This window comes from Gallinula chloropus (genome assembly GCF_964237585.1).
Source record: "Gallinula chloropus genome assembly, chromosome: 2".
NCBI lineage: Eukaryota > Metazoa > Chordata > Aves > Gruiformes > Rallidae > Gallinula > Gallinula chloropus.
Genome location: NC_140086.1, coordinates 138,173,360 through 138,186,157, shown reverse-complemented (window position 1 = coordinate 138,186,157; position 12,798 = coordinate 138,173,360). Strand labels below are relative to the sequence as shown.

Here is a 12,798-nt window from a genome sequence, read left to right as displayed (position 1 = left end):
CATGCTCTTACCCCATGTCCCTGGCTGTCATAATGCAAAGACACTTTGATACCTTTTCATTTATTTCCCTTCTGTTTTGGGCTGCTTCTGTTTGGTCTTAAATATCTTCAAGAGGAGGAGGGTGGCTGGGTCATGACTGAAAATGGGCAATAATGCAGGTCTGCACAGCAGTCACCAAAGGGCAATGAAACAGCACAGATGGCATTCATCTCACCTAACCCAGGTGTCTGACTTCAGGGTGCAGATGCACAGACCAAAGCAGCCACTGAAGAGGAATAAGCACTTTACATTTAATTCACCTGACCTGTTTCAACCACCTGCATTACAGCGAGGGGAATGGTGTCCTGGACTCGGACACAGCTCCCTGCACTGGCAGCACTGCTGTTTCATCAGACAAATCTCAGTGAGGGAAATAGCTGCAGCAGCACAGTATCCAGGAGAATATTGTGTTTTGGAAACGTGATACTGTCCTTCTGAGGGGAATTCCTTTTGGAAATTCCATCTTTTGAGGGATTTTGAAAAAGCTTTTGAAAAAAAATCAGAGTCACATCTTTCAAAAATCACACTTTTTGGCCCATTCACACAAATTTCTAATGTTTCAGTCAGATCTTTCTAAAGACACAAAATACAACTTGGTGAGGAATCTCAAGTTTAATTTGAATTAGCTCAAATTAGCACTTGCTTCTACAACAGCAAATTTTCTAAACATAATTGATTTATATTCCCTGAGAAATATCAAAAACTACACTGCTTAAATGTGCTGTTCATGTGTAGAAAGCACAGGAGCAAGAGTTCATTATGGAATGCCCTGTCCACACAGCATAGCACAGAATCCACCCAAGAGGCAAATGTTAGCATTTGCACTTGTTGATCTGACATTTAAGAAGTTGCTACTTGACATTTTTCCATGCCTGCATTTTTAGAAGCTAATGACATATCATCTACTCACCTTTCAGTCTCTCAGATGCATAAGAGACAGTGCAATTGATAGAAATTCATCATCACCCAGGTCCCACCCTACATTTTTAGGTCATCTTCACTTGTTAGTTACAAACCTCTCCCATCTCTTGAGGAAAACCAAAGGGGAAAATTACAAAAAGCCTCATTAAAGGATAGAGAACTGAGTTAATGTCAGAACTCAGTGAAGCACAACTCTGCAGCAGGAAAGACTAGCAGCCTTTCAGCAACTGCTACAGCTCAGTTCTGAGAATAAAACAAGTATACCTTTCTTGAGCAGCAGTTCTGGAGGCATTTCATGAATTTTAGCAAATCTGGAGTGGATTCACTCATTTTGCACATACAACCAGCATGTGCTCATAGAAAAACCCCAGTGGCTACAAATGGCCATTGGAGAATTGCAGCTGATGACAGCAAGACGGGATGCTGAGAGGTTGCCAGTTTGGAAAACAGCTGTCCTGGGTGTGCTTATTTTTCACTGCTAAAACGGCAGAGCTTCAGGGTCCGGATGGGGTGCAGGTGCATAATGTTTAGGCAGAATGACAGGTTAAACCAGACTTTTCACAGGCTCATTTAAATTTGTAGTTTGGCCTCTGCACCAGATATTTGTCCTCCATCCTCACTATGGCTGAGAGTGCAGGTTTTCCTCACCTGAGCCACAAAGATCTAGCCTGAAAACCCAGGAACAGCCACGAGGGTCTGATACCTTTCAGCTTCGGGACCACACTGCATTTTGCAGTATAAAAAGGCCTTTCTGGAATCATATTTCTGAAAAAATTGGCACTATGCCTCCCAAATAAGAGGATTGGACTGCTGAAATACCATCCACAGGATCTGCTAGAGCCTGGATTATTTTGAGATGAAATACCTCTGGACTGGGCTATCATCCCTCCCTTCATGATGTTGCAACAGTTTTGAGAAATCTAAGCCTATTGATAGATACTGCTTTAAAATGAGAGCAAGCAAGTGAAATGCAGACAGAGTAATTTCTGAGGAAAGTAAGGTGAGGAAATTTGTTCCAGAATACTTATTCCTAGAGTCTGAAACCTTTTTTTCCACTCCTGATGGCAGCTGTTAATTTGATGGTGCTTTCCCATTGAGAAAACAACCATAATAATGTTGTTGAGAAGGGTCTGATCTTTCTTCGAGGTGGTGACTGACTTTGCAGCTCAGATTCAGTTGTTCCATGAATATGCTTCACAGGAGTGTCATTCATGAATGCTATGAATGTCCTTTAATCATCCATACTTCATATTCTGGGCATGGCATGCTACATCAGATCAGTGAATCTGACACCGCTGGGATTACATGGTGCTTTGTTTCCTTCATTACTCTGAGAGTTTTGAAAATATAAACAGGCATATAAAGACCTTGGGAAAAATGATGAGAATTGCTGCTCTGTTTCATGCCATTTAGACCCTGACAGATCTGTCTTAAAATGAATGCAGACACTATTCCAGCCTGAAAATTTGTGAGAATTCTCTGAATATTGGCTGGTTCTGAATTCACTATGTCCTTCACCCTGCATTAATCTCATTGAACCTCATGGGAGGGGGAAGATCTTTCCTAAGATGGAAGGAGAGATTCTGATTTTCATCTGACTTTACTGCAGTGTTACACCAGTGCAAACCAGTGATTCCAATGAGTGTAAAATGGTGCTGTACAGTCCCAGGACTGCCCATGAGCTTACTGCTGGCAGAAATTTCACTTGCAAGGGATTCAGCAGCATAAAACTAACTCATCCTCTTGAAGGTTCCTGAACCGAACATGAACCTGAACCAAAATCACAGTCATTCCCTGCCTCCAAGGAAGGTCACACTGCCCTTTGCTCACAGGACATTATCAGTGATCCCATGCTGGCTGTGCCTGGGTGCCAGAGCTGGAGGAGATACCGTCCCTGTGCATCCTGCACAGTACTGCTCCATCTTCCTTGTCCCCGCAGGCTAGTGATGCTGGACAGGCCTGGGGAGGGAGAATCTAGACAGCAAATGCTGTTAGGAAGCAAGGAATTATACCCCGAGAAGTGCAATTCTGCTGACAGAGAAACGCAATGGCAGTAGGAGGGACTGTCCTCTCTGTTAGAAGTTTGGTCTTTCATTATTTTTGCACCTAGATGATACAGTAGAATACCTTTGAGACATTTCTTTGGGGTTAAACTGGTTGCAGAGGCCCCTGTAAGTAACCTTGTGGAAGCAGGATGGAGGAACAGAGATACTAAGATGAAAGACCTTGGAGATGCTTTGAGACTGACAGTAAAGCTCTGTAAATAGTTACATTAACAAAGAATCAAATTAATTTAACAAGAAGTGAGCCTCCAGAAGCTCTACCCCAAGCATAATACATGAAACAACTCAGAGGATGAAAGCGCCCTTCTCCTTTGTGGAGCTCCACCTTTGCTGCTTCCAGTGGGGGCTGCACCGTGGGGACCGCTGGGACTACTGACACAAACACAAGTCACATGCAGCAGCATTTTTGCCATTTATCTTTACTGGTATCAGCTATGAACATCTCATTTGAGAAAAATATGTTTTGAAAACCCCCAGGCTCTGCCAGCTTACATCAGAAGGAACTGAAAGCAACAAGAAGTAATGTTTATATGGTAAAAAGTCCTAAAATTAACACTTTCCAAAATGCTGTGAATGTCCTTTGCTTTCTTGGCTCTTGATCCCTCTCTCTATTCCTCCGAGAACAGGGGAAGTTACCAGTATCATACTAACTACCCTTTACACACTCCTCATCTTCCTGTACAGGTCAATGTTTTATTTCTACTGTTTTACTGTGCTAAGGAGGAAAATCTAATGTACTTGAGTTGTCATGGGTTTCTCTTGAATTAGTTCATGGCCAGAGTATTTATAGTGTTCTGGTGTCCATGAACATACTAGATTTTTTTAATATTACTACTACTATGGCCTGCTTTAAAAATTAATGCTAGTGGACATCAGCTTTTGTGCTCTCCTCCTCACTTCATCTGGGTGTCACTAATAATGCAGAGTGGAAAGAAGCTTAGTGGTTTCTCCTGAAGGCTTGCTTCCTGACAGGAGATGGGTTTGGGGCAGTACAGATAAACCAAGTGTCCTTTTGTCACCCACCTCATGCCCACAGTGACAGCAACTTTTGCAAAATGCTTGGGAAGGGGAAGGGACCATGTGCTGCCAGTCCTGTCAGACACTGAGTGCATGTTGCACCATCAGCTAGAGTGGTGAACTAGCTTCAGGATCTTTAAAATTTATCTACATCCACAGAAGGGGGCTAGAACAGACTTCAGACACCCTGTGTCCAAGATACATCTCCACAAGATCTGAGCTGCAGACACTGCTAGTGGAAAGGACTGTGCCAGGCTCAGCCCAGCCCACAGCCAACCTGTCCTTGCTGAGGAAATGAGATCATGGTGCTTGTAATAAAACACGGATTGCTTTGAGTTCTCCCTTACCAGCTGTGCTGCTGTACCTGTGTAAGAGGGGGTACAGATTATTTACATATTATGGCAAAAATAAGCTTTTTGGCAGGGAGTTGGGACTTGGCAGTGAGATTGGAGCTTGCCTGAATGGCTGCTGGGTCCTTACTCTAAGATATACCATGGCCAGGCATGACACACCACACTGGGCTCCCAGGAGCTGCCAGTGGAGTACTGGCTCTGGCTGTGAGCTCTACAAAACTGCAATGGAAATCAAAACTTTCACACAATACAATGGAAGAAGCAAGGGTGAAACTACTACATGGAAGGTGAAGAGGCTACAGAACAGCTTGGAAAAAGAAGAGAACAGATATTTCCAATAGAACAGGAAAGTTATAAAAATACAGTAAGACCTGTTAAAGCTTTTCTGGAAGAGGTTCTAATTACTGAGCCATTACTGATTTGTGATCAAACCTAGTCCTATCTACAAACATATTTATACTGGTGCCAACAGAGCTAATCAATTATTCAGTTTCTCATTAGCAGAGCTAAACCTTCAGGCACTAGCTGTATCTTCCTTTACTCAAATCAGTGCTGAGTGTTAAAATTACTAGTCCTGTGGAACACAAAAAATGAAAAATACAGATCTGATGCACAAGACTATATTAAAAAATTAGTCAGCAAGATTTTTATTGATATTTCCCAAGTTTTTAATGGAGAAAATAATGTGCTGTTCACAGATCACTATTCTTCTGTGGGTCAGAAGGTGACAGAAATACCTTTCTATAAAATCCACTCCAGTAACAGTGTAATTTATGCAGTTACTACTTTAGATACATTATGCAAAAAAATAGGTCATACAACATTTTTCAATATATGTGAATAAATGTTCACAGATGTGCCATGTCTATTTTTGTTCAAGTGTCACTGAATCTTTTTCATTGCTTCTTTGCTTCTTGTACAGCCAGCTAGGCTCACATCTTGCTCTTCCATCATTTCAGATCCAGGTAAATCTGAAAGAGAAAATATTAAGAAACAAAACCAGAAAGCGGGACAAAAATGAGGTAATAAAGAAAATTAAGATCAAAATGTGGCTTGACTTACCATTTTACATGAGCAGAATGAGCATCAAAGGGTTTAACTCTGTGCAGCAAACTGTCTGCAAGTAAGGATGCAGTGTATTCTCTCCTCATGTAAATGATGCTTTGCATCTTCTCACATCTTTTTTTCTGGATACAGGGAAAATGTGGGTGTCCTGGTGTTAGAAATGAATTTCCTCTCTTGTTCCTCCCGACTTTTCTCTTTGTTATTTAACAGAACTTTCTTTCTTCTTTCAAAATTACATGGATTTGTTGATATTCTCATAAATATGTATTCATCAAATGTATTTTCCCCATGGCGTTGCATACTTAAAATCTATTGTGAAACTTTAGGCAGGAAAAAAAAAAGCTGAAGCTATTGGGGTGGAAACACATTTGTTATTTTGCAGAATAAATACCACCAGCTTCATCTCTGTAGATGGCCATTACATAAGGGGTATCTGCAAAATTCCTTCAGCACCTCAGTATTTTTGTATATATCAGAAGTAGGAGCAACATGCAGATGAGCCTGTTCAGCTCAGAAGTTGCACAGGACCAAAGTGGATAAATGCAGCAAACTACAGGAAGTCAGAAGCCGTAAGCTTAAAATGGACTTAAACCAGAAGGTGCCATAGGGATATAGAAAAATACACTTTCTAGTAATGTTGGGAGGCTTTGAACATATTAGCAGAAGACATCATCTCTTTTTTTCCTGATTTCTTTTGAAGGAAGGGAAACCTACAAAGTGAGGCAAGATCCAGCAGTGAGTGTACCTTCATCACGTACTTGGCTGCAGAACAAAAATGGAAGACCCCATGTCTTCTGGGCCCAAGTTTTCAGCACTAAGGGTCCTCTTTATATTCTGTCTGGAGAACTGAAAGTTGACTGCATACATGAACCTCTGCATCACTCTGGGGCTCCATGGCCTTCAAAGGTAACCCCTTATGTCATTTCTGTAGTGTCTGTTGCCATAGCAATGGAGATTGGGGTTTTTATTGGGTGAGGCTCAGCATGCTGATACCTGCCCTATGGCCACGTGGCTCTACTGAAGCCTCCGAGAGCTCTGCTGTTGACTTCACTGGGGTCAAGATTTCACTCCAAATGAGAATCCAGCCCAAAGGCACTATATAGCGATTTTTAATGAAATCTTAGACCATAAGAGTCCTTGCTGCTCCTCAGCTTTTAGTTTAAAGCACTTCAGATAATTCACTTCTGCTGTCAGGAAGTATCATTCTTAACCCTGAAGTAACGATCTTACTTCGATTTAGGTGCCTGATATCATCTGCTAGCTCTTTATCTCCAAATATCAAGTGTACTTTCATTGTATCTCTTGCACAGGCTATGTACATATAATGCTATGCGATAAGGAGAAACAGAATGTGTCATTTCTTAATAATTCTTCTGCTCTTCTATTTCCTAATCTCCAGATGGTCCCTGGAACTGGTGATGGTTTTTTTAGTCTATATGTTTCCTGCTTTAATTAGCTTACTTAACCAGTAAGCTTTAATTAGCTTACTTAACCAGCATGCATTTGAGAGACACACATGTGATCAGATAATATCAGGTGATAACGTTTAATTGCTTTTATAAAATTAGAAGCAGATAAATGTTTGAATTGTAATTGAATGATCTTAGAAGACAAACTGATCAGTGTTGTGACATAACTTGAGAGATTCCCAGGCCTGCATTGATTTCACATCAGCGGGGCTGCTGTAACAACAGTGAGCACAATGTGATTGCTCTGTTAGAGAGCAAGATCAAAACTGGGTGCCTGAGGTCTGTCATACATAGTTATCAGCTGAGAGGCTGATACAATTTGTATCACTATCTAAAAGCAGTAAAGCAAGCTATTGCTTTTATTTCCCACTTCCCAGAAAAAAAAATAACGCAGCAAACAGATCTTTTGGAGGGATTTTGAAAAAAACCATACCCCTCTTCATCCCTTCCTTCCCCAGCATGTGTCTCTGTGATAGGACAGGTGGCCACTAAAGGCATCTGTCCCTTTGGGGGCTTTGTTGGGAAAAGTCAAGTAGTTTGTGCTGAGAGAGGTGGCGATGTGCCACACATTTGTATAGACAGGATGGCAGGAGCAAGCCCGAGGCTTCTCCCTCCTGTACCAAATTCAAAGATTTTTATTGCTTGGTGGAAGATCTGAGCAGGGTTGAGTGAAATTCTCAGAATCTGCACCTTCCATGCATGCTTTACCAGATGGCCATGATTAACTGTTGAATGGGAATGTCTGCTTTTGGCGTGGCTGCAGTGATTTTAACTGGGTGTTAAGATGGAGAGGAGTCATGCAGTACTTACAGGATCCCTTTTTACAAGGCCTGGGTTAGGCACAACAGCAATGAGGTGGGCAATTGTAAACACGGAGTTCAGCACGTAAGAAAAAAACAAATTCTTATGCAGTGTTATCCTTTGACAGCTGAGGCTCCTGAAAAATATGTAGGACACGTCGTAAATTAGTATTTTTCTTCTGATGTCACTTTAACAAGCTCTTTCTGGCAAGTCTCTCAAGAATGCCTTTTGGCAAAGCATAATCGGAAAATACATGCCTTGCATTGCAGCCACAACCCCTGGCAAACTTTGGATTTTGTTTTTACACCTGTTTAGTACCACATGCTTTTTAGACCATGTTGTAAAGAGCCATCCGGCTGCATTCTCAGCCCTTGATGCCTGTCTTTATTTCACGGTAATCGAGGTATGAAGCGGTGAAGCAGAACTCTGAGAATTTAGATGTGCATGAAACAAGTAAGGAACATCAGGAATACCGCTTAATAAGTAACTGTTCCCTGGAGACACCATTTCTCAAATATGCAGATGAAAATGATTTGCTAGTTTAGGAATTAGTGGTGAGACAGGATGGGAACATTGGGCAGAAATCCCCTTAAATTACAGGGGGATTTGAGCTGCTGTTCTGCATGTTTCTAACTCCAGCTGAGATCCCAAACCAGAAGAGGTTGTTTTCCTGCTTAGAAGAAGCACTAATCTTTTCTGAATTACTGATTTGGGGGCCAGTAGGATTTCTGTGATTGTGGGTAACTGAATTTCACAAGGGATGTTCACAGAATTCTTGTGCAACCAAATAATGAATGCAGTTTCAGACCTGAAACATCTTTCTAATTCATACCCAAATCCTCCTGCCATATCCCTGGCTACCCTTCTTGTGGAGAACAATGTTCCCACAGGGGTCCATGCCCCAAAGCACAGCCCAGAGTTGGCAGGAGGTGATTGCAGAAGGGCTGTTGTTAGATAATGCTGTGGTGTCAGTGATCACTGAGACCAAGCAGGCAAAACCTGTAGGTAAAAAGAGCTGAGAAGAGCAAGTATCACTGCAGTCAGCAACGGAGCACAGGCTGTGGCTTTCTGATGCTCTGCATGTGGAAGTTCACATAGAAAGCATTTTGTTTAAAAACAGAGAGCTAATCTAACAAGATGAACCCTTTTCTGTTAATTTTTCTTGCTTATTTATTTTTCCTTTTTTAGCTCCTTGGTCACCAGCCACATATTCTTAGTTCTCCTAATACCTTTTTTTTTTCTCTTTACACCTCTGTCCTTACATTTTTTAAAGTTATGATGTTTATTCCACCTATATTTGCCCCATCACATATCCAGTCTAATGTTCCCTTTCTGCTCCTGTGCTCTGGTGGTATTTATCTAGTCCTGATACTTCCTTTCTCCTCATTCTGCATCACTACACTTTGCCTACACTACTGACCCCACCTTTCTTGAGACTCTACCACACACCGACACACTCTGCTAGTTTTGACAATCATCTATAATCTTCTCCATCTCTGACCTCTTTTAGCTCTCTTCCTGTCCCTGTTCCTGATTCCTTAATAATTCCTTGATGGTGTCTTTCAAGGCTCCTTGTCATCCCCCCAACCATCTTTCTGTACACTCCCTATTCTGCTTCATCATCCAGTATGCACAAAGGCATCACTAAGTCAGGTATCCAGGTCAAAAACTTGGGTTTCACTTGTGAGTTTTCAGTGTCACTATGCCTCATCAATTGTATATCAGAATTTCAGAGGCTCCTACATTTCATGTGGCTCTGCAGTGTTCCCTGTTTATTGTATGTCTTCTACATTTCCTTTGGCAGAGACAGGTCCTTCTATCTACTCAGAGTCACCATTATATTTGAATTCCTATCTCAACTCCTCTAGGATATCTAGTCAAGGAGCTTTTAGCATTATTTTCTTCATAGATCTGCCATGTGAATCTGTCATTTCTTCTATCATTGATGATTATCAAGGATACCGATTTTCACCCCCAGCCAGTTATTTTCCACTTCCTTCCCACCTGTTCAGTTTTCAAATTCTTTTCATTCTTTCTACTATACTCTCCTTTACCCCAGGGAAAACTCCCAACAAATTTCCACAAATTATGCTTCTACCCATTATCCTTCTTCAATTCCCTTTAAATGCCTTGGAATAATTAGACTGCAGGTGCATTCACAACACACCATCTATTATTCTGGCAAATATAGACTTACTGTACTCCCCATCTGTCTTTCTGTATACAAATGTCTTTGTTTTAGGAACTCAATTGGAAGAGATTTGGAGCCATGTTTCCTCTTTTTTTGTGTGTGTTTTATCATGTAAGATAATAGGGTCTCAGTTTGAAATTATAAAAAAACATTCCAACAATGTTACAGCATGTAACTGTTAGACAGCACTTTGTGAATACTCTGTCTCCTGTTATGAGTTAGTATTGCTTAGTGATGCTTGTCAGTACTGAGTCAAGACTCCCTGCCAAAAGTACAGCAGCATGTGCGATGCCAGATCATTATGAATCTTCACACCCAAAACTGAAAGGAAAATAAATCTCTGCCAAGAAAGACTTCTTATATGGGGGAAACAGAAACCTCACAAGTTGCTTGTGGCTGCCTCTACAGCCAAAGGCTATTATACAGCCCCCAAAACATCTCATGATATCTGATTGAGTGTCTGATTGACAGCTTGCCTTCTATTGAAGGTCAAATAATCTACTGCTGTCACAGCCAGATGATAGAAAACAAACGAAGGTAACATGAACCCTGCTCCCTTAGAGCTTTATTCTCATTTTCTTATCATCGTAGTGTGGTTTCCTCTTTGTCCTCTCATTTTGCAGCACTTTGTTTTTAATTCTTTTCTTTACTTCTTCCTGTGACCTGTGTGCCATGGATTAGTCATGGAAGGGGAAGGAGGAGGAAAAAGAGGAGGAGGTGTGTTACTGTCTAGGAGGTTGCTGCAAAGATGAATCTGTCAGCATGGCCTGGGACAGGTCAGGATCGTGTGTTGCCCATGACTCAGAGATAAGAATGAGTCAGACAGCCTGATCCTGCATCGTGCACTGCAAGAAGTACCACCTTCTCGGTCAATTTTAGGTAGCAAATTTAACCAGACCTTGACTTTGCTGTCCCAAATGAACTCTGAAGCCTGGGTATAGGATTCCAAATCAGATTAAATTGTGTGCCCTCCTCAGTTTTCTCAGTGCATCACTATGGCTGCGCTTCTGTGCTCTTTGCCTTTGCATATATGGGAAGATGTAGTTTTGCATGGCTGGTTCTGGGGGAGAGGCAGGGTGGGGGGAGGAGGGAACACGACTGCAGGGGTGGCTTCTGCAAGCAGCAGCTAGAAGCTTCCCCTAGGCCCAACAGAGTAAACACCAGCTAGGCTCAAGGATGGAGTTGTGGTTGACCAAGGCTGAGCCCATCAGCGATGGTCAAAGCGCCTCTGGGAATAACACTTAAAAGAAAAAAGCAAACAGCTGCTTTTTGCCACCAGAGAAGGGAGTGAGATGTAAGAAACTGTGCAGATATCAAGGTTAGTGAAGAAGGTGGGGAGCGGGGGGGGGGGGCGTGCCCCAGATGCCGGAGAGAAAGATGCCGCTGCAGCCCATGGAGAAACCCATGATGGAGCTGGTGTTCCCCCGCAGTCCATGTAAAAGGACAGGGAACAGAGACCCCACCTGCAGCCTGTGGAGAGGCCCCACACTGGAGCAGGTAGAAACATATGGAAGACTCCGTGACCCGTGTTGGAGCAAACCTCTGCCAGCACTTGAAGCCCATCGAGAGAGAGAGATGATGCTGAGATGAGTGAGTGAGAGAGACCCGGGCAAGAGCAGATTTGCTTGGGTTGCTTGTGCCTCATTGGGTGACCAGGCTGGAGCAGTCTGGACCTGAGATGCTGAAAGACATTCTATGATTTTTGCCTGCACCCCATAGCAGCGACCCATGCTGGGGCAGCTGGTGAAGAGCTGAAGCCCTGTGGGAAAGAACTCACATTGGGGAAGTTCATGGAGGACTGTCTCCTGTGGGTGGGACCCCATGCTGCTACAGGAAGGGTGTGAGGAATGCACCCCCTCCACCCCCCTGCCCCTTCTCTTCCATCTAAGAAGGAAAACAACTTGTGAGGAACTGACTGAAAGCCCCAGTCCCTGCCCTTCCCCATGCCACAGTGGGGGGCAAGAAGGCAGCAAAATCATGACTGAAGTGAAGTCTGCTAAAAATGGAGGGTTGGAGAGAGGTGCTTTAAGATCTGGATGCACTTCTCATTATCTGACTGGTCTCACTGTATGTGTATGTGTGTAGTGAAATAAGAGACTTTCCTTTATTATGTGTTGAGTCTGTTTTGCCCATGACACTAATTGCAATATAATCTCTCCCTGTCCTTATCTCAACTTCTAAGCATCTCAATATGCATTTTCTCCTTTGTCCAGCTGAAAAGGGGAGTGAGCTTTGGTGGGTGTCTGGCCTCCAGCCAGGTTCAAAGCACCACATGCCTCATGTAAGATTCAGATTAAATAATACAGGGACTCTGATGCTAGAACTGGTTTATGCACTGGCATAAGGTACCTGGGGTTTTGTGGAGCACATTTCACTGCAGATTTTTAGAGCAAGTAAACTATCCCTTGTGCACTAAGGGTGGGAGTTCAGCAAGGGGCTGTTTTTATCCCCCAATTTTTGCAATTACTATGCATGTGTAAACTGGAATTTTGTGTTTGCTGTGTACTGATGGAGTCTACCAATCTTCATGTGTGTATTTATGAACAAAAAAATCACATCTCAGAAATTCAGATAACAAACTTGACGATATCTCATGACACAGCATGTAAAGTTTGTCCCATTGAATTGAAGTTTTTCACCTATGCTGCAGAACATTAAATCTACCAATTCCAAGGCACTTAAATGTCAGTTAGTATAGATGCATAAAAACTCTGTACTAAGAGAGTCACGGTAAATGTATAGGACTAGATGGTCATGATAGAAAATGAACTGGCTGCATTTCATTATGATTCCTTGGCCTTACAGGTGATAAAAAAGAACAGCTGAATGTTTCCAGAAATACCCTTTGTTTTAAGTTGAGACTGCAAGATAAAGGAATG

General features: G+C 42.4%; 1 protein-coding gene across 1 annotated transcript in view; it reads right to left on the bottom strand.

Moving 5' to 3' along the window:
* The window catches only part of CALCR (calcitonin receptor), a gene marked incomplete at its 3' end in the record, with an annotated part of 66,451 nt that overhangs the window by 27,582 nt on the left and 26,071 nt on the right, over window positions 1-12,798 (bottom strand). Inside the window, exon 6 of the mRNA XM_084260435.1 lies at window positions 7,738-7,864. Coding sequence (XP_084116561.1) covers window positions 7,738-7,864 — 127 coding nt within the window. The remainder of the gene's footprint in view (window positions 1-7,737; window positions 7,865-12,798) is intronic.